This window comes from Pantherophis guttatus, chromosome 2, assembly GCF_059756535.1.
Source record: "Pantherophis guttatus breed Tessera chromosome 2, ASM5975653v1, whole genome shotgun sequence".
NCBI classification, from domain to species: Eukaryota; Metazoa; Chordata; class Lepidosauria; order Squamata; family Colubridae; genus Pantherophis; species Pantherophis guttatus.
The window spans coordinates 260,167,822-260,189,945 of NC_142064.1; the positions used below are offsets into that span (position 1 = coordinate 260,167,822).

Consider the following 22,124-nt stretch of genomic DNA (forward strand, 5'->3'; position numbering starts at 1 on the left):
CTTCCACCCCCTCTGCTCCTTCATGGATTCCTCTGCCTGCCCCACAGAAACCTCTCCTATCCTATCCCCTTCGCTCCCTCAGGCTTGCCCCACAGAAGCCTCTTCTCTCCTCCCTATTGCCATCACTCCCTCTCCTTTCCCTCCTTAAGCCTCCTTTCCTATCCTCTCAGGCCTCCTTTTCCCCAGGAATCCCTTCCTATCCTATCACAGGACTGTTGTGGGGAAAACAGGAGGAGGAAGGTGTGTGGGATATGTTTGCCACCTTGAGTTATTAGTAGAAAGAATAAAGGCAGGATACAAAATTAACTTTGATATGGTGACTTTGAATGCTAACAGCAGCTCTCTGGAACATCTCAAAGCATCTAAACAGCTGAAGATTGAGAAGCTGCTGTTGGCAAAGGAGCAAATGAGTAATCCAAACATACCTAATACAGGTTGTCCTTGATTTACAACCAATGGAGCCCCAAATTTCTGCTGCCAAGTGAGACTGCTGTTAATTGAGTGTTGCCCCATTTTAAGTGCATCAAGGCAGAAGAAAGGAATGAAAAGAGGTTTTGGCAGGAAAGAGGAGGAGAGCAGGGGATAGAGAGAGAGAGAGAAGGTGAGAGGGATAGGTGAGTCTCTTTGGGGGGGGGGAGAAGGGAAGTGGGGCCTCCCGGCTCATCTGGTCTCCACCCCACCAAGTGAGTGGGGATGAAGCAACACATGAATATAGGTTGAGAAAAGGGGGAGAAAAGTGAGGGAATGGAGAAATGAGTGTGGGGAAAGGTAGAGAAAAATGTGTATTGAAAGCCTGAGGAGGAAGGAGAAAGAGATGGAGAGAAAGGGAGGCAGGCAGGGGAATCAACGGAGGAGCAGAGGCAGTGGCAGGAGAGAGAGAGAGAGAGAGAGAGCAGAGAGAGGAAGAAGGGCTGACCGGCATCTGGCCACCATCCCACCGTGTGACTCGCCAGCTGAGAGGAGACTGCAGAAGGGACCGGCTGGAAGGAGAAGACAGCAGAGTCCAGCTGAGCAGGGCAAGTGGAGGGCCTGAGCAAAGGGACCAGAGTGGAGTGGCAGCCACAAGGAATGGAGGGTAGCAGGGAAAGGTGCCTGGATGGTTGGAAAAGAGGGCAAGGGGAACCCGGACCCCAGGGAAACGGGGGTAGCGTTATATCACCATCTTTCCTATCACGGTTGTTAAGTGAAGCACTGCAGTTCTAAAGTTAGTGACACAATTGCTGAGTGTCTTGGGCTTCCCCGTTGACTGCTTGTCAGAAGGTCCCAAAGGGCGATCATGTGACTGGGAGACGTTGCAGCTGTCATAAATACGAGCCAATTGCCAAGCAAATGAATCTTGATGAGGTAATAATGGGGATGCTGCCATGGTCATAAGTGTGAAAATCTGTCATAAGGCATTTTTAATGTTTTATATACATGAGAAATGTTAAAACGCTTATTTATTTGACTTCACAGACTCCAAATTGAGAGCCACTTATCTGGCCCACAGAATCTCAAAGGGATGGGGATTACAGCAAAGGTATCCCAAGGCAGGTCAACAAAGTCAAGATGGCAGCCTGCCCCGCCTTTTCCCTATATGTAAATAAGAGGCGGGGCTTCCACACCTAGGCTTTTGTTGACTCCCCCTAGTGGTGTTCTTGCTTTGCAACATCTTCCTTCCTTTCTTCCTCTCTCCCTCCCTCCTTTCCTTCCTCCCTCCCTCTCTCCCTCCCTTCCTTCCTCTCTCCCTCCCTTCCTTCCTTTCTCACTCCCTTCCTTCCTCCCTCCCTTCCTTCCTCACTCTCCCTCCCTCCCTTCCTTCCTCCCTCTGTCCCTGCCTCCCTCCCTTCCTTTCTCCCTCCCTCCCTTCCTCCCTCCCTCCCTTCCTTCCTCCCTCACCTCCCTCTCCTTCCCTCCCTTCCTCTCTCCCTCCCTTCCTTCCTCCTCCCTTCCTCCCCAGAAAGATCTCCACCTGGTGCCAAAATGCCACTATGGGTGCCAATTGAGGCTCCCTGGAGAGGGGATTCCACTCCCGAAAAGGCAAGATACAGGAGGGGGCTTGGGAAAGTCTATATCAGCGGTCACCAACGAGAAACTTTTGGTGGTCCGTGGAGAAACCTTCGTGCTTCTGCCGTTGCGCCCTGTTGGAGGAGCTGCTCCGGGAGGACCAATGGGCCAGTCCTGGGAGGGCGACTCCTACAGCTCTGCATACGGGAGCGGCCGTGGCGGGGCTGGGAATCTCTGCGCCAACTTTGCAGGCGGGGCAATTGGCAAAAGGCGCGCAGCCTCTCCGTCCGGGAGGGAATCCTGGCGCTGGGGCCGCGGCGGGGGAGGGGGCGGCGCAAAGGGGCCGGAGCAGCGACGGCGATGGCTGGAAGCTGCGGGAGCGAAGCGCTACGTGCACCTGCGCGGATGGATATTTGCGCCAGCCGGGGGGGCAACGCGGCCCTCGTCTCCTGCTGCTTGGGACGCGGAGCGGTAAACGGCGCCTGGTCCGGGGAGCAGCCGGATTTTGCTCTCCATTGCAGACGCCAGATCGGCCCCCCGCAGGCTCTCGTCTCTCGAGGAGCCCGGCCGAAGTTTCCCGCACCGCTTCAGCCAGCGCTCCTCGAGAGAGAGAGAGAGAGAATGAAAGAGAATCAGAATGAGAGAGAATGAGAGAGAGAGAGAGAGAGAGAGAGAGAGAGAGAATCAAAGAGAGAGAGACAGAATGAAAGAGAATGAGACAGAGTGAGAGAGAGAGAGAATGAAAGAGAATCAGAATGAGAATGAGAGAGAATCAGAATGAGAGAGAATGAGAGACAGAGAGAGAGAGTGTGTGTGTGGGGAAGAGAGAGAGAGATGTGTGTGTGGGGAAGAGAGAGAGAGATGTGTGTGTGTGAGAGAGAGAAAATCAGAGAGAATCAGAATGAGAGAGAATGAGAGACAGAGAGAGAGAGAGAGAGTGTGTGTGGAGAAGAGGGAGAGAGAGAGAGAGATGTGAGAGAGAGAAAGAGAGAGAAAGAGAGAAGGGGGAGAGAGGATGAGAGAGAATCAGAATGAGAGAGAATGAGAGACAGAGAGTGTGTGTGTGTGTGGGGAAGAGAGAGAGAGATGTGTGTGTGTGAGAGAGAGAAAATCAGAGAGAATCAGAATGAGAGAGAATGAGAGACAGAGAGAGAGAGAGAGTGTGTGTGGGGAAGAGAGAGAGAGATGTGTGTGTGAGAGAGAGAGAAAATCAGAGAGAATCAGAATGAGAGAGAATGAGAGACAGAGAGAGAGAGTGTGTGTGGGGGGAAGAGAGAGAGGTGTGTGTGAGAGAGAGAAAATCAGAGAGAATCAGAATGAGAGAGAATGAGAGACAGAGAGAGAGAGTGTGTGTGGGGAAGAGAGAGAGAGATGTGTGTGTGTGAGAGAGAGAAAATCAGAGAGAATCAGAATGAGAGAGAATGAGAGACACAGAGAGAGAGTGTGTGTGGGGAAGAGAGAGAGAGGTGTGTGTGTGAGAGAGAGAAAATCAGAGAGAATCAGAATGAGAGAGAATGAGAGACAGAGAGAGAGAGAGAGAGAGTGTGTGGAGAAGAGGGAGAGAGAGAGAGAGATGTGAGAGAGAGAAAGAGAGAGAAAGAGAGAAGGGGGAGAGAGGATGAGAGAGAATCAGAATGAGAGAGAATGAGAGACAGAGAAAGAAACAGAGAACGAAAGAGAATTAGAGAGAATCAGAGAGAGACAGAAGAATCAGAGAGAGAAAATCAGAATGAGAGAATCAGAATGAGAGAGAGAGAGAGAGAATGAGAGCGAATCAGAATGAAAGAGAGAATCAGAGAGAATCAGAGAGAAAATCAGAATGAAAGAGGGGGGGAGGGAGAGAAAGAGAGATGTGAGGGGGGGAGAGAGAGAGTGTGAGAGAGAAAGAGAGAGGAGGGAGACTGCCTGCAGCTCCTCCAACAGGGGGCACCGGCAATAATACTAAGATTTCTCTACGGACCACCAAAAGTTTCTTGTGGACCACCACCTGATGTGCATTACAATGCCTTCTGCTTTGCCTTTCCACCTGTAAGCAAGCTACGGGGTCTCCCAGTACAGGGGTGTTGATGTTGGGTGAATCTTGGAAAATTAAATTGTTTTCAGATTCAAAGGCGGGTGTGTGTGTGTGTGTGTGAATGATGGGCCGTCTGCTAAAATAAAGCCAGGTCTTGCACACACTTGAAAGTAAATCAGGAAGCCTGTAATTGTGGAGTCTGTCTGGCAAGAACAAAGGCTGCTTATTCACAGGAAATATGCATGTGTAAAGCTTGTAACAATTCTGGGTAGTTAGAAAGCTGATAAAAGTAACTAGAGTTAGGCAAATTACAGACCTCAGCTAAAATTTAGGAATAGAGATGGCCTGCAGCAAATGAAAGGTGTATTAGATAACTCCTGGGGCATTCATTAGCCAAGGCTTAGGAATAGGGACAGCTAGAGACCAATAGAACAAATTGTAAAATTATTAGTAAAATGTTTATTAGATGATATTTCTTACTATCCCGCCTTGTCCCGCCTTCTTCTTTAGCGAAAATGTATAAAGCTTTCTTCATCCTTTGTTCTGGGCTCTCTTGGCATTTTGGCCAGGAGCCCTTTTCCTTGGGGTACCCCAATAAAAAGCAATCAAAACCTGCACCTCGTGTCTGGCATCCTTCATTGGCCTCGGCACCAGGCTCAGACCCCAATTGGGGACAACAATTAGTTAGGAACAGAATTGTTACTTAAGAGTGTCCATTAGTGTAAAAAAAAGGATGCTACACCAAGATATAGAGAAATGTTTTCAGTGATTTTACTAGTTAGAATACAGACTTTAAAAAATTAGACAGTACTTCCCTTTAACACACTAGATGATAAAATGTTAAACTTCCTAGGTTGAAGGTTTTCCTGCAACATAAATATGGGATATCAAAAAGAGATTTAGATGTGAATGTTATGGAAATTTGGTCTCTATAGTTTCCAGGCCCTAAATCTGTTTAGAAGTATTATAGTAGCCTCAGTGACATTAGTGGTTCCTTCCTTCCTTCCTTCCTTCCTTCCTTCCTTCCTTCCTTCCTTCCTTCCTTCCTTCCTTCCTCCCTCCCTCCCTCCCTTCCTTCCTTCCCTTCCTCCCTTCCTTCCCTTCCTTCCTTCCTTCCTTCCTTCCTTCCTTCCTTCCTTCCTTCCTTCCTTCCTTCCTTCCCTTCCTCCCTTCCTTTCCTTCCTTCCTTCCTTCCTTCCTTCCTTCCTTCCCCTCCCTCCCTCCCTCCCAACACAGAAGGGTTTTCACCTGGTGCCAAAATGAGGCCACTGTGGGTGCCAACTGAGGGTCTCTGGGGAGGACATTCCATAAATGAGGTGCCACCTCTGAAATGGGAAGATAAAGGAAGGGGCTTGGGAGTGTCCATGTCCCCTTGGGGAGCCCATTGTGACTAAGGAAGCCTCCCCCAAAATCCCTTGAATAAATGGCCTATAAGATGTTCTCCACCCACCAGATTCCCTCCCCTTCTTAGGTTGGCCTGAGACTCCTAATGGCTCTTTCTATCCATCTTTTGCCTTAAGGGAGCTCATTGGTCAACCTTGAAGATTTCCATCCAGCAAATGATCCCATTCCACATTCTATATATTGCATAATCCACAAGGTAGTCTTTGCCCAATTTTGGAATTTTTCCTGATCCATTTCCTGATTGGCTGGCTGGGAAAGGGACAGTCCAGGCAGGTCTTCCTCTGCCAGATATTCATATTAGAAGTTAGGGAAAGGATTATAATTTCTACATTCTCCTTTATCTGTGAGACATCCTATCGATTGCAGCCTTGGCTTTGGGGTTTTATCAAGGGTTTCTCCCAGTTTCTGCCATGCCAACTTTACTCCATTCCATTTCTGTCCCATAAATAGTTTGTTCTTTCTATTTTTTAAAAAAGCATTTCCCCCTTTAACAAGTGGCTGGCAGAATAATAATTGGTGGTGAATCAGCCCCATGGATGTTTCTTTCTCCCCAGGATTTTTCAATATCTTTCCCTCTAGCAGGATACTTGGATCAGTAACTGATTGGGGGTCCGTCCCAAGAATATTTGCTCCTTCCCAGATTAAAAAAAAAAGATTTTATCCCAGGATTTTAAAAAACAGCACTTTTTCCTGTGGCTGTTGATAAAAATAGGATCACCAATATGATCGCCAACATCTGATGAGGGATATGAAGGAGAAGGAAGAGGAGGAGGAGGAGGAGGAGGAGATGGTTATTTAACCCCCTCCCCTTTGATGACCAGATTGGGCCAATAATAATTGATCGGGGGTCCATCCTGTGAATGTTTGCTTCTCTCCAGTTTGTTGTTTATAAAACACTTTTTTCCCTTTAAGAAGCCAGCAGAGCTGACCGCAAGAGGAACGACAATTCATTTCGGTTTCCTGTCTGGGCAGAGCCCAAAGGCGGTCACCTGATTTGGAGGAAAAGAAACAAAACTTAACTTTCTGTTTCTTTGTCCCGGCGGAGGAGGCGGTGATGGCGGCCGAAGCGTCCTTGCCTGTTTTGCTGGAAAAACTCACCTGCTCCATCTGCCTGGACTACTTCCAGGACCCCGTGCTCATCCCGGAGTGCGGCCACAACTTCTGCCGGGGCTGCCTGACCCGTAGTTGGGGGACATCGGAATCGGAGGCTTCCTGCCTCGAATGCAGACAGACCTTCGGGATCCACAGCCTCCTCCCCAACCAGCAGCTTGCGCAGAAGGTGGAAGAGGCCAGGCGATGCGGAGGTCCTAGGGACGAGGAAGGAGGGAGCTTCTGCCTGAAACACCGGGAGCCCCTCAAGCTCTTCTGTAAGGACCACCAGACCCTCATCTGCGTGGTCTGCGACCGATCCAAAGAGCACAGGGGCCACTCGGTGATCCCAGCGGAGGAGGCTTTTCGGGACTACCAGGTAGGAATCAGCCAGGAGGAATCGCTGCGGAGGGGCATCCAGATCCTTGGTCTTCCTGGCAATCCTTGGACCAATTTACTTTTTCTGTTGTCCACAAACTGGGTTTAGCCTGGCGCAGATGCGAATTAGAACCAGACTGGAGAGGAGGCTCAGGGGACTTTTAATGACGTACTTCAGCAAAAGGGTCTCAGCAGCTAAAGGAGCCAAGACCCCTGAACGATGTAAACATTCAAAATATAGGGTTCAGATTAAGGTTCCTTGACAGGAGTTTCTTTTGAGTTCTTGTCCTGGCCTACTTTACTCACATTCCTCATACATTGCTTATTTGTGCTAATTAGCTTTCTTTTCAAAAGAGCTGGGTGTTTTACTATTATAATAAGCAAGAAGTTTCCGAAGTTGATGTCTATGTGTTACCCCCATTGATTACTGGTCTTATTACACTCCTCTGCAACTTTCTGCCTCGGCCATTCCTTTAACAAACTTCCCTAATTCCAACCTGAGACCTTCATCTCCTGGTTTATCCTCCGTGGCTGCAATTTTTTTGAAGACTAATTTACCATAGTCTTTGATTTACAACCGTTCGTTTACAAATGTGTTACTAAAAGTGAACAACTGCAGTGATTCACTTAACAACTGCAGCAAGACCTTGGAAATTTAAAAACAGAACAGGATTTAAAAAAACAAGGAATAAAAATTGACTGGTGGCCATATTTGCAAATTAGGACAAAATATAAAAAAGACAGGGAACAATATGGTATACACAGAGAACAGTTGGAATTGGATAAGATATTATTAGGACCAGGAGAAAAAATGATCACAAAAATATATAATTATCTGTTAAAATTTAAAATGGAAGAAGAAACCGTGAAGGAAACAATGATGAGCTGGGCAACAAATTTTGGCTATAACATTCATTTGGATCAATGGGATAAATTATGGGAGAGAAACTATAAACTAACAATGTCAGTTGCTTACAAGGAGAATTTTTATAAGATGTTTTACCGATGGCACCTGCCACAAGCGAGATTGGCAAGGATGTTCTCAAAACAGGTCCCCGGATTGTTGGAGGTACGGCCATAGCCGAGGGACCTTCTACCACACGTGGTGGACCTGCCCTAAGATTAGGAAATTTTGGTGGAAGATAAAAAAATGGCTGGAAGAGATAACTGGGTGGAAGATAGAAAGAAAACCGGAACTATTCCTCCTCGGTATTTAAGAAGGGAAAATGGAAAAAAAAATTACAATATATCACATTACACATACTAACTGCGTGTAGACTTGCCATAGCACAAAATTGGAAGCAACCGGATATCCCCTCCAGACCAATTTATAATTTAAAAAATTTATGACTGCGCAGAAATGGACAGATTATCTATGGAAATTAAGAAAAGGGAAGACACCTAGTACTATTTAATTTGGAATAGATGGTATTCCTGGCTGGAGAGTAAATTTAAAATGTAAGCGGTATTTTGTTACGAAACCGAATTGTGAATAGAAGATATTGTAACTTAGATAAGGATGTAAGTTAAGACAGATAGAAGTAGAATTTGTGTATGGAAGTTAATTAGGATAGAGATGCCGATATAGAAAAGCTGTTACTAGTGCTTAGGTTTTGATGTGTTTGTTTTTGTTGTATGTTATAGTTTTTTATTTTTTGTTCTTTTCTATTTTTTGTACTGTATATTTTAATGTTTGAAAATTTAATAAATATTATTTTTTTAAAAAAAACAACTGCAGCAAGAACATCACTTAACTGTCTTGCTTAGCAAGGGAAATTGCCTGTAGGGGGAAATAGGCTCCCTTTGCCAGCTCCCTTTCCACATTTGCTCTAGAACGAAATTGTCATTCCTCCAAAGTCTTGAGTGCAGACCCCGAAAAACACTCCTGCTGGATCAGGCCAAACGTTCATTTCTCAGTGATGCTTCTGGATGACTGCAACCAGGAGACTCAGGCAGCTCACTTTAATGCCATTACAGGTAGTCCTCGACTTAAAACCATTCGTTTAGTGATTGTTCAAAGTTACGACGACAATGAAACAAGTGACATAATGTTTTTCACCCTTATGATCATTGCAGCATTCTGTGGTCACATGATCAAAATTTGGACGCTTGCCAACTGCCATGTATTTATGACGCTTGCATATATCTTCTAACTGGGTCTTCCCTCCGATGTAATTCTTTACGGAAAAGAAACTCAAAACTTGTATTTTTCAGATCAAGGTGGAGGATTGCCTGAAGGCTCAGAAGGAGGAGAAAGAAAAAATAGCTACATACAAAGGAGACACAGAGCAAACTGTGCAGGAGAGGCTTGTAAGTATTGATCCAACGGTTAGGAGCTTCTGAACTAATAGGAAGGAAAACACCATCTGCCATCTTTGATAATAGGCAGCCTGTCTTTTAGTACAAATTCTGACTTAAATGAAATTCAAAGTTAAAGACTGTGTTAGGGCACAGAACTTGGTCTTAACCTGGGGACTAAGGTGTCACCATTGGCTGAATGAGTCATAGTTGGGTTAAGTGCCCCTATCCCATGAGCCGTGTTTTATACAATGGGTTTGTTTTGTTTAATAAATTAATGCAAACCATATTTCATCTTATTGAAAAAAGTGTGGACGCAAACATTTTTCTATCTCTTTTTTTGGAATCCCTGATTGCCAAGAAAATTTTCATGAGAGGTCATTAAACTAGAGCCTTTAAAAAAAAAAACGCTTTCCCCCCTACACTTTTTAATATCAATGGGTTTTTTGTCTCCTTCGGATATTCTCCCACCTCACTTCTGGATTCTTCAAAGAATCTGTTTAATTATTATAACAATTAAAATAAAAGAAAAAATAATTAAGTAAAAAAAATAAAAATATGCCTTTTGCTTTTTCTCTTTCTTCTTCTAGGACCTCATCAAAAAGGTGAAAAAAAATGTAGTGGCTGAATTCAGAGAGCTACAACTCTGGTTAGAAGGACAGGAGAAGCTTCTATTGACTCAAATGGAAGAAACGGAGAAGGATATTATGGCAAGAAAGGAGAAGGGTTTGGCCAAGCACATGGAGGAACTGGGCTCTCTTGACCATCTCATCCAGGAGATAGAAGAGAAGCTTCAGCAGCCAGCCAGCAAACTCTTACAGGTCAGGCGGGAAGTTGAGATCATAGAATCTCAGGGCTGGAAGGGACCTTGGAGGTCTTCTGGTCCAATCTTCTACCCAAGGCAGGAGACCTTATAACCATCCCCCAAAAATGGTTGTCCAAACTATTATTGGAATCCTCCAGTGATGGAGCACCCAAAACTCAGGGAGGCAGGCTGTTCCACTGATAAATATTTCTCACTGTCAGGAAATTCTTCCTTATTTTAGCTTGACCAAGTTCAAAATCTTTTTTTCAACTCCTCATTTAGTAAACTTTTTGACTCTTTCTATGGAAAGGAAACTGGAAGGTATGAAGACTACAGGTAGTCCTTGACATATGAGCACACTTGGGCTTGAAATTTCTGTTGCTGAGGGAAACAATTGTTAAGTTAATTTTGCCCCATTTTACGACCTTTCTTGCCGCTGTTGTTAAGTGAATCTCTGCAGTGGTTAAGTTAGTAACACGTTTGTTAAATGAATCAGGCTTCCACACTGACTTTGCTTGTCAGAAGGTCACTAATGGTGATCACATGACCCCATGATGCTGCAACCGTCATAAATATGAATCGGTTTCCAAGTGGCTGAATTTTTTTTTTTTTTTTTTTTATTGAAAAGGTTTTCAAATACAAATTTTTCCCCCTTTTTCCCCCCCCTCCCCCCCTCCCTAACCCCCCCTCCCCACCCTTCCCCCCCTGTGACTTCTTCGTAACAAAAAAAAACCCTAATTCATAACAGATTACTTACTCCCTCCTCAAAATACTGACCTTTACTTACTAAAAGTATTATAAATCCCCCTTTATCCATACATTTCAGAAAAGAAGAAGAGAAAAAAAACAAAAAAAAAAACAAACACATTATACTATAACTATTATAAAATAACTTCTAATTTAGCATAATAGTGTTTTATATCTATACATTATTGCAACAATTCAAAACCACCTTCCACTTTAAGACTATACGATAAGTCCTACTTTAGTAACATTTCAAAGCGGGCTCCCCATAAAATCTAATTTAACATTTATTCCACTCTATCCATTTCCTCCACTCCCCTAAATGTATCACTTAAAAATCCCTTTTCTTAAACTAATCAGTCTGTAGCTAGCTTATTCACCCACTGTCTTACAAATTTACCATACACAACAATTCTTGATATCTTTAATTCACTGCCCACACTACTTAAAAATATATATATATATATATATTCCATTATATCTAAATAAAAAAAGAAAAGACAATAACTTTAAATTTATAGTCCATATAATATCTTCTTGTAGTCTTTCCACTGGATTGTTAAAGCCAACATCCATAATAGGGTAACATAGCTTGCTGATGCAACAGTTTATTCAAGATCTCCAATCATATCTGCCCCCATCAGTAGTAAACATCTTCTTATATATATAAAAGTAAAAACAACCACCCGAGTGACATTATAATTATATTCCATATAATAATAATTGTGGGTTTCATCAGGATTATTAATTTCCATCATCGTATTGGGTAACAACCCGATCTTCTGCATGTCCCAATGTGATTCTCTTGCCTTATAGTTCAAGATAATTATAATATATTTATCAACACAAAAAGAAGTTTCAAAGTAGATAATTCAAAACCATCAATTTGAGGCTCTTTCCATGTCCCAAAATTACGGCAATGCAGAGATCTGCCACTATCCTCAGGATGATATTGACCAATATGTCGCCTCCTCTATGTTTTCACATAATCATTCATATTTTAAAATCACTGGCTTCACTGTTGCTTGGATTAGAAATTTCTATTTTTGTACAACCTATTTCTTTTTTTGTTTTCTTTTTGTGGGTTTGACTTCCATCCTAATTTTTTGTGTCTCGCATTTCTTTTTTATCCCTTGTATATCCTCTAATTGGTTTCCATGCTTGTCCTTGCCTTGATAAGTCATCACATTAAAATCAGATGGCACTTCTCTCAAATTTGTAGATAATCCAGCTGGGGTATCCGATAAATCCAAAGGCAATTTATCTGGTACAGTCTCTGTCTTTAGTTCCAGCTCCTTCTGCTTATCCTGTATTATATCTGAAGACGTTAAATTCATTTTCAACCTATTTTGATAAAATTCTTCCGCTCTTTCAACAGTATTTAACTGGTATCTTTCTCCTTGATATCTCAATATAATACCAACTGGGACATCCCACCGGAATTGAATATTTCTCCTTTTTAACTCAGACACCAGAAAGCCAAATTTCTTCCTTTCCATTAATATCTTAGGTGGGAGTTCCTTGTAAATCCAAATCTTTCTTCCATACAATTGCAAATTAGAATTGAAGGAATTTTGCACAATTTTATTCCTAATTTCTTTATCTGTAAGTGGCTGAATTTTGATCATGTGACCATGGGGGTTCTGAAAGAGTCTTTTTTTTAAAAGTTTATTTATTTATAACACAGTAAAACAATACAAGACATACAACACTTATATACAAGACTCTTTTTACAGCTTTTTCATAGTGGTCCTTCCTTATTATTTACTATTTCCACAAATTTTACTTCATCTCATTCCAAATTACTATCTGTCCCCATCATTTCATTTACAATATATTTCTCTTTTTCATTTCAATCACTAAATTGTATTTTACCCATTTTTCCCATTATTTTTGGACATTTCTTTATCTCCCCCTTATTTTTCTTCTTCATTTTTCCTTTCCTCCAACCACTCATACCCTCTATACCAAATTTTATAGTATTCTGTATCCTCTTTTTCTGCAAGAGCCTTAAGTGTGAAAAATGATCATAAATAATTTTTTTCAGTGCCGTGGTAACTTTGAACGGTCACTAAATGAACTGTTTAGTCAAGGACTGCCTGTAATGGCTAATATTAGGGATACATAATGTAATTCAGAAAAAACAGGAATTCAAAGTTCTGGTCAATTGTCCATATATTCTTCACAATTTTAGGAATGCCTGCTTAGGGTTCCTATCCCATATTGGGGGATGTGGTGGTGGGTGTTCTTTGTAGGGTCTCCCCCTCCCCTTAAATCTCCAGGCCAAGGAGAAACCCAACACTGATCTCCTTCTCCAAAGTATTATCACCACCTGGATTTTCCAAAGTGCCTTCATTCTGGAAGCATAAATGCAGGGGATTTTTTTATCCTATTGATGCACTATTTTGTTTTTCAAATAGTCTTTTCTTTTTGCTATCATGTTTTATATATAAATATATATTTTCTTTAATTGTGTTGGATTCAACCGGGGTCTAATTTTTCTTAGACAAGAAAGTAAAAACAATACCACTCTAAAGGGGGGGGGGGAAGAGCAATGGATTTTTTTTAAAAAATGGAAGTACTTTATATGTCTGTTAGTGTCTGGTTGTCCAGATGTTTCACTCATGTATTTTGTGACTCTAAGAATTTAATTTTCTGCCTACGAAATGGCTCCTTTCAGTGTTTCCTCTCTTTATTTTTTAGGACATTGGAAGCATCTTGAAGAAGTAAGTAAATCCACCCTTTTCTTTACAGTCTCAGAGATCAGCAGCTCCGCCAGCAGTTTTCCTATTTTGGAAAGGTCTTTCTTTATTTCGCAGTATTTTATTGTAAAGACAACGTACTGTATTTCAGGGCTTTTTATATGATCAATTATTATGTTGGTTGCACACTCAGCCAGAGGTTTAGACTGAATTTGCCTTTTTATCCATTTATTGAGTCCTTCCCAAGAAGAGACAGATGTTTGATGGTCTTAAAAGTATCATTGTAGTATGTAAGCTCTTCCAAGTAATGCAGCTATCATAAATACACACCGGTTCCCAAGCACCCGAATTGTGAGTACAGGGACACTGTGATGGATGTTAAGTGGGAAAATGGTTGTAAGTAAGTTTTTGGAGAGCTATTGTAACTGGTTGCTAACAAATAGTCATAAACTGAAGGTTACTTGTAACTGAATTTGTCTCTATTAAATTACATTGAATTAGTTTAATCCAGTGGTTCCCAAACTTTTTCAGTCCACCGCCCCCTTGGTGCTACAAACTCATCCTCAGTGCCCCCCACCCCGTATAAATAGCATTGTTCAGAATAGCGGTTTGCACGACCCACTAAGGAACATAGTAACAGTAAAATACAAAACTGTAACAATTAATTGCAGATTTATTCAAAATCTAATTTAAAAATCTTTTGTTAATTCAACAAAATTGTTGAACATGATCCAGTGATACCAGGTTTTCAAAGTCTGATAATCATTTATCAAGAACCTTAGCAACTACTTACTTAGTAAACTCAGTAAAATTTAGTAACTACTTCGCTGTTCAGTAAATTCTTAATGTGATGGATGGGCTTGATGAAGTGATTCCAGTTTCCCAATGTCTGGTTTTAAGTCACTTAGCAGGAGTCTTAAACCACTACATTCAGTAATCTGGACTCGATTTCTCTGCTTGGAGAGAAGTTGGATGACCACACTGAAACCACGTTCCACCAAATATGATGTTGGAAATGAAACAAGGAGCTTCTTAACCACTGTCCATAGTGCAGGATAGCGATCAGAAATTTCCTTCTGTAATCAAAACTCTTGGTACGATTTCTTAAACTTTGGCTTCAGCTCAATGTCATTTTGCAACTCTATTACTTGATCCTCCACTACCCCATCTTCCTCAGTATCTGAAAATGGATTTATCACCCAATCTGGAATTTCCATCAAAAGAAGATCCTGATATGGCTCAGACGTATCTTTATGCAGCATGTCCAAACGGTCACAAAAAACTTGCAGATCATCATCTTGTATCCCACCTTTCTCTTCTAGCTCGGACAAGCTCGGAAATTGGTATAGCTCGCGATGGCCTATATTGCGCTTGAATAGAGTTAACTTTGAAATAAACGTAGAGATGAGATCAGATTTGGCCTTAATAAGATTGACCTCATTTCCTTGCAACTGCAAATTCACTTCATTGAACTTTGCAAACAGTTCTGATAAATAGGCAATGTCATGCTTGATCTCTTTGAGTTCATCACTAAAGTAATGACTGATGGCCACCTAATGTCTTCACCTCTGCAGTTTCTCAAAGATTTCTGAGACCAGTGTTGAATACTTAATTTCAGTACTGACCAATCCCAGTCTTAAAATGAGTTTAGAATCGGTGGGAGTCACTGATAACAATGAACTCCTAGCTACTGATAATGAGTCCAGTCCTGCCTTCCTTTTCCTTCTGTCCACGTTTTGCAAGTACTTTTTCCAGGCATATGTTTTATTCTACCTGATACAAACCATTATTGTTAGGGAAAAAATTGCTCTTCCAAGCTATTTTAAAAGACACTGTCAGAATGACTCTGCTCTCAGCCCCACTTGTGGCTCCTTGAAAAGCACCCTCCCTAGCTCCAACACCTGAGGAGACAGGGGTGTCTAGAATTAAAACGTGGTTCAAATCCCTAGTATAGTCCTTCTGCGTGAGAAGGGGGTTGCTAGATGACCTCCAAGGTCCCTTCCAACTCTTACTGATACTGGCCCTGGCTTTCCTGGCAGAACAGCGGCAGTGGCAACGACAGCGGCAACAGCCCCCCCCCCCCGCACAGCAGCCCACCTGGATCCTTGGCAGGGGGGTGGCAGGCCTGGATGGCCGCATCCTAGCCACCCCGGGAAGGCCTCTGGTGATATCGGGGTCTGCAGCAAAGCTCCCGATTTCTCCAAATGCCTCTTTCTTACCGTTGTACAGGGACAGGCTGTGGTGGGCAAAGTTCAAAAGTTCTTGCACCGCCACCTGCAGCGCTTGCTTGCAGCTGGTTTGGAAAGGGGAAAAACGCAGACAAATTAGGCAAGACATCCCCCCCCACCCACCCAGATCCCTCCAAACGGGTCTCCCTTCGGTAGCCTCCCTGCTGAAAAGCTTTCCTGCTTCTCTTCTACCTGCATTCTGTTACCGGCTCTGCACCCAGGTAGCGGCCGGTGGCCCCGGGTAGCAGCGTCTTGTTGGTTTTGGGGGGGGGTGGAGAGCCAGTAAGAGTGTGCAGGTAGAGAAGTGGGAAATGCTTTTCGCGCCCCCAGCTCATTCGCTGCAAGAAAGAGCGGGCGCTCGGAAGAGCGGGCTCCGTTTGTGTGGGTGATCACTGTTGGGTCGCGTAGTTCAGTGGGGAGGCTACCGAAGGGTGAACAGTTTGGAGGGATCTGGGGGGGGGGGTGTCCCGCCTAATTTGGCTGTGTTTTTTCTCTTCCCAAACCAGCTCCAAGCAAGTGCTGCAGGTGGCAGCGCAAAAGCTGCTGACGTTTTGCACCGCAGCCAGTCCCCTTCCCACGATAAGAAAGAGGCATTCGGTGAAATCGGGAGCTTTGCTGCCAACCCTGATGTCACCAGAGGCCTTCCAAGAATGGTTAGTATGCAGCCAGCCAGCCAGCCAGGCCTGCCCCCCCACCCCACCCCGCGCGGCAGCTTACCTCGATCCTGGGCAACACGTCACTGGCGGCAGCAACCAGCCAGGCATGCCGCCCCCCCAGCCCCTCCCCCCATCCGTGGCAGCCCACCTGCAACTTACCAAAAGTTAGGAAGGCAACAGCAGTCAAGCGGGCGAGGAGCAGAGCAGCTGGGCCTGGGCCGAGTGGTTCGGGCAACCAGTGACCGATAGCAAGCAAGGAGAGCAATAAGAGAGCATCCAAGAGTTCAGCCTCACACGCGTGGTAAGAGGAGCTGCCCAGTGGCATGCGCGCCCCGGGAAACACACTTTCAGTTTCTGATGCACACACGTGCACTGGCCAGCTAGTCTGATGATCTGAGCTTTGGGTTGTGGACCCCCGTTGCCTCTTAGCGCCCCCCCGCTGCCCCCATTGCCTCTTAGCACCCCCTAATTCATCCCGCCCACTTTGGGAACCACTGGTTTAATCTATGAATATCAGTTTGAGTGTTATATCCATCTTCTAATTGTTTATCCATAAGTCACCCATATTAGTCATCAGTCATTTGGTCAGATACAATCCTGTCAGTGTATAAGAAATTATGAGCTGGGATAGCCATAACAAGAAGTCAGCCAATGGGAACTGTTTGGTAACTAACAAACAGGATCTATTGTGAGCCATGGGAGATGGCTCGGAGCCTGGGTGGGGCTTAGCTTGACTGATCTGTATATATATAAGAGTTACTTTGTCCTTGCAATATAGCTTCTGTGTTTCTGAGTTCTGGTTATTCTGGTCCTGGCTTCTACTGCATAGGTATTGTATATATGCATCATGCTTTATATTATTGTATATAAAGAAGTTTCTTCTATAAATGAATCCTGCTGAATTATTTACTGGTGTGCTGGTTGGATTGCTGCAAACTCTGACAAATCCATTGTTTTGGCCAAGAGATTCACAAGAATTTTGAAGAGTAGGGAGCCCAAAACTTGAACTTAGTTGCCTCTACTAGATCTCTTCTTTAAGTTGATGAAGGTAGATGAGTGCAGTTCTGGATCAGGATCCACTGAGTGCCCATATTTGAATAGCTAGCCAGAGAAATGACTGAAGCCTGGGAAACAGGGCCCCTGTCAGTCAACAGGAGTGCTGATTTCCCACCATCTTACCAGGTACTTAGGATCTGAGGACAGCGCAACACAAGAAAACGACAATCAATGACTTCATAGCTGTCCATCAACACCCCACTTAACAATTAAAAGCCATACACAACCAGGCACCACATAAATACAAGGCTTCGAACAGCCCAATGCACACATTCTGGAGAGAGTGTTCCAATATTTGAGGGTCTGTCACAGAGAGAAGGGGGTCAATCTGTTTTCCAGAGCACCTGAAGGCCAGGCAAGGAATAATGGATGGAAACTGATCAAGGAGAGATTCAACTTAGAAATAAGGAGAAATTTTCTGACTGAGGACAATCAACCAATGAAACAGCTTCCCTCCAGAAGTAGTGGGAGCTTCATCACTGGAAGTTTTCAAGAAGAGGCCGGACTGCCATCTGTCAGAAACAATGTGGGGTCTCCTGCTTGGGTGGTTGGGGGGGATGCTGGACTAGATGACCTACAAGGTCCCTTCCAACTCTGTTATCCTGTTATTTTGTCTTGCCAGGTACCAGGCTAAGGAAACATATGAGAATCCGGTGGATTTACTTCTAGAGCCAAAGTGGACAATCTGGGATTACAGTGAAATGACTGAGCTTCTGAAAAGTGCCATGAAAAAACTGAGAGGTAAAAAACAGCCACCAAGGTTTTACACTGGATGACATTTTGAGCATCCAAGAGAGATTCTGGGTCAGTGTCACATGGATCAAAGAGGAATCGATTTCAGGATCAGTGTCTCAGTTAGGATTGTAAATGGAGACTACCTGTAGTCTTTGTAGCCCAAATCAGTGGTGGGTTCCTACCGGTTCGCTCTGGATCTTGCGAACTGGTAGTAGCGGTGGCGGGAGGCTCCGCCCATCCACCTGGACATCATCACAGACACTCTGCGCACGCACGCACATTGTGAACCGGTAGCGAAGGTAAGTGGAGCCCACCCCTGGCCCAAATCCATATGCCCTGATCACTGGGGAAGCAGAATAAGTTTCCACTAAGTATAATGGAATATATGCAGGTAGTTCTTGACTTACGACCTCCGTTGAGCTGAAAATTTCTGTTGCTAAGCAAGGCAGTTGATAAGTGATCTGTGCCCCATTTTACGAACTTTTTTGCCACAGTTATTCAGAAAATCACGGCAGTTAAGTGAATCGTGGTTGATAAATGAATCTGGATTCCCCCATTGACTTTGAATGTCAGAAGCTCCCCAGGAAGGTTGAAGAGGACAATCCCAGAATCATGGGATGCTGCAACCATCGTAAATACAAGCTGGTTCCCAAGTGCCCGAATTTTGATCACGGGACTGGGGAGGCTGCAACAGTCCTAAGTGTGAGAACCGATCATAAAGCTCTTTTATCAGTGCTGCTATAACGTCACTAAAAAAAATAGTTGTAAATTGAGGACTATCTGTATATGGAATTTATTCATTTATTTTTATTATTTATTAGTCCAATTTATATGCCGCCCTTCTCCGTAGACTCAGGGCGGCTTACAGTGCATTATAGCAATAGCCTGCATACTTTTTTGTATATACCTGCTTATTAGGGCTTTCGCCCCCCCCCAAGCGGTGTTGTTCTATACAAAGTTGGCTTATTGCCCCCACAATCCGGGTCCTCAATTTACCTACCTCGAAAGGATGGAAGGCTGAGTCAACCTTGAGCCTGGTGAGATTTGAACTTGCACTAATTGTAGGCAGCTGGCAGTTAAGTGCTAGAACTTAATAGCACTTTAGTCCGCTGCACCACTGAGGTGCATATATAGTAGAATATATTTATACCTGATGGAATATATATAGCCACCAATGACATTCTGGCTTGTAGCTTTCCCTATTCCTTATTTCCTGATCTGAGGCCAAGGAAAGCAAGCCAGGGAATCTGAGGGAGCCCCTTCTGTTGCCCCAATTCCAGGGATGAGATGCTGAATTCCTCCCTTTTCTTCCCCAGATACTCTGGAAAGTGGACTTCAACTACAGGAAGGTAAATATGAGTTATAGGAATTGGATTTCCTTGCTATTTTAAGCTCTGATGCCAGTAACGTGAAGAGAAACATAATAGATCAAAAAGAAAAATAAAGGATTAATTACTATATAAGACTATGATGATCCAGTAAACTTTAATGATTATATGATTTATGAACTATTACTTGCCATTTATATGTACAATATTAGCTAATGCAGTGGAGAAAAATTCCTTGTGTGTCTGATCACATTTGGCCAAATCAAGCGGTTGTTCTGTTCTGTTCTGTTCTCTACTCCTACTCTGCTCTGTTCCGTTCTATAGATAGCATATTTTTTGGAGTGTAAGACGAACCTTTCCCTCCCTAAAAGATGCTGAAAATTTGGGTGCAACTTATACTCCATATGTAGCTTTTAGGAAGCTTTTTTCAGCCCCACCGAGGCACTAATGAAGCACTAGCAAGCAATCTTCCCAGCTTTGCCTGCTCCCTCAACTCCCTGAGTGAAGCAGTCTCCCTGCTTTGCTCCGACTCTCAGCTGTTCTTTAGAAGCTTTTTTCTGCCCTAACCAGGTACCAGCCGAGTGAAGCTTTGCCTGCTTTTCTCATTGCTGCTTCCTCTCAGCTGTGCCTTAGAAGCTGTTTTTTATCCCAAAGCAGAGGATAAAAAAACAGCAAACTAATGTGCTGAAGCTGACCAGACTAAGGACGATAGCCAGATGAATACCTGGTAGGCAGATTTTTTTCCCCTATTTTCCTCCCCAAAAACTAAGCTGTGTCTTCTACTCCGGTGTGTCTTATACTCTGAAAAATACGGTAATCTAAAGAACTGAAGTCAATCTTGGTGTAGAATGAAATACCTGGACAAATGGGAAAATATGACCTGGGATTGAAAAGAATATTGAATTCCTACCAAGCTAATAACATCCTCTTGATTTTACTGCCTGACTATAAGCTGGTGAGAGACCAGGTCTTTGGGAGCAGAAATTAGGTCCTTTGGGTCAAAGCAAATAGCAAAGTTGGAGCATCAGGGTTGCCTCCACTCTGTGGGCCATCAGACTGGTGAAAGCAGAGGTTTCCTGTATAAGATCCTCCCCTTTTGTACATCCCTGTGATACCCTGATGCTCGTAGAGAAAAAGACGGAGCCTCCTCACATCCCATCATGTGTCCTAAGTTACCTCTGGGGGATCCTTCTGACTTTTCCCAGTTCAGAATTGAAACATGGCAGCCTCTTGCTCTGCCTGATCCTCTGGAAGAGGTGGAGCACTATGAAGTGTTTGAAGGACTTAGCCATTGTGAGACTTGTGGACTTCATTTCCCAGAATTTCCCATCCAGGATGGCAAAGCTGGACAGTAATCAGCAGAGTGGTGGCCACATGGGAGACTCGAGACTAGGGGAATTGACCAGTGGAGCCAAGAGACGAAGAGCTGAGGGGAGGAGCCAAAAGCTGTACAGGTAGTCAACATATCCTGAAGGCGTGCAGCTTAGTGGCAGCTGAAGGGGAGGCAGATGGACTGGAAGATGGCGAAGGCAACCTAAGTGAATGGAAGGAGAATGCCAGAGGTGCGCTGAACAGGCCGGCAGTTAACAGAGGATGGGACTAAGACAGTGGGAGAGCCCGAGTGCTTGGAGAAAAGGGAGCAGAGGGACCTGGACAATATCAGCCCCATCAGCCATTGGAATTCTGTTAGTTGAAGTCTACAAGTCTTCCAGTTGCCAAAGTTGGAGGACTCTTGACCAGGCAATGCTTAGGTGTTGTTTAAAAAAACAATGAGTCTTCCAGTCCTGGAGGGAGTGTTTGGAAGCTGAACTCCATTCACACAAGAGGGTTAAACTCTTGGGGGTGAAGACACAAACCAGGCCTGCAGCTGAAGCTCTTGTTCTTTTCCTTCCTTCCCTTCCCCCTTACAGAGAATGTAACTCTGGATCCAGACACAGCCCATCTTGACCGCCTTGAAGTCTCTGAAGATCGGAAAAGTGTCAAAGGAGTTGAGCCAGTTAAAGGACAATGTTTTCTCCCAGACCCTGTGAGATTTGTATTTGTGCCTTGTGTGCTTGGCTGTCAGAAGTTCTCCACAGGAAGACATTTCTGGGAAGTTATGGTAGGAGATAGAGAAGATTGGGGTGTAGGGGTTGCCAGTAAGCCAATGAACTTAACAGATGTTGATGCGCAGACCATGTTCTGGGAGTTTCGGAAATGGGGAGGGAAATACTCAGCCATGTCTCCGTCAAAACGCTCTGACCTGGTCCTGACTGAGGAGCCCACGAGGATCCGCATCTCTCTCAACTGCGAAGGTGGACAAGTGAGCTTTTTTGATGCCAGCACAGCAGCTCTGCTCCATACATTCTCAGACCCTTCCTTGGTTGGAGAGACCCTTCTGCCCTCTTTCTGTTTGTTCGAAGGTGCCTGCATGACACTCCCCTAAAAGAGAGGACATCCATAGACAACTGTTTGGAAAAATCCCTATTTACTAAGCAGGGATCTCCAAAAGCCTTTAAAGCAGAGATTCCTTAGCTTTTTGCTACTTCAGCTTTTTTTATTGTTCTATGCCACCCTGGTCAGTCAATCAGTCCTTATAAAGGAATAACCTGATCAGCATTTCTATTTGTCTGGATAAAAAAAAATGAAGTGTCCTAGGATCTTTATTGGCTTTAGCATCATGTGTTCAGGTGTATCAGTATTAAAGATACCTTACAGCTAA

General features: G+C 43.9%; 1 protein-coding gene across 3 annotated transcripts; it reads left to right on the forward strand.

The window, feature by feature from the left end:
• The first annotated feature begins 3,898 nt into the window (after positions 1-3,898).
• Positions 3,899-22,124, forward strand: LOC148115669 (E3 ubiquitin-protein ligase TRIM39-like). 3 transcript variants are annotated; one of them, XM_087888153.1, is made up of 9 exons: positions 3,899-4,014; positions 6,317-6,872; positions 9,086-9,181; positions 9,760-9,990; positions 13,422-13,444; positions 16,155-16,301; positions 17,983-18,101; positions 19,412-19,444; positions 21,334-22,124. In XM_087888153.1, exons 2-9 carry the CDS (start codon positions 6,459-6,461, stop codon positions 21,846-21,848), a joined length of 1,578 nt encoding a protein of 525 aa, XP_087744279.1. In that variant the 5' UTR covers positions 3,899-4,014; positions 6,317-6,458; the 3' UTR covers positions 21,849-22,124. The 3 variants fall into 3 exon arrangements, with proteins under 3 accessions (XP_087744279.1, XP_087744278.1, XP_087744280.1); XM_087888152.1 differs by lacking the exon at positions 3,899-4,014 and having other exon boundaries at positions 5,352-6,872; XM_087888154.1 differs by lacking the exons at positions 3,899-4,014; positions 16,155-16,301 and having other exon boundaries at positions 5,799-6,872.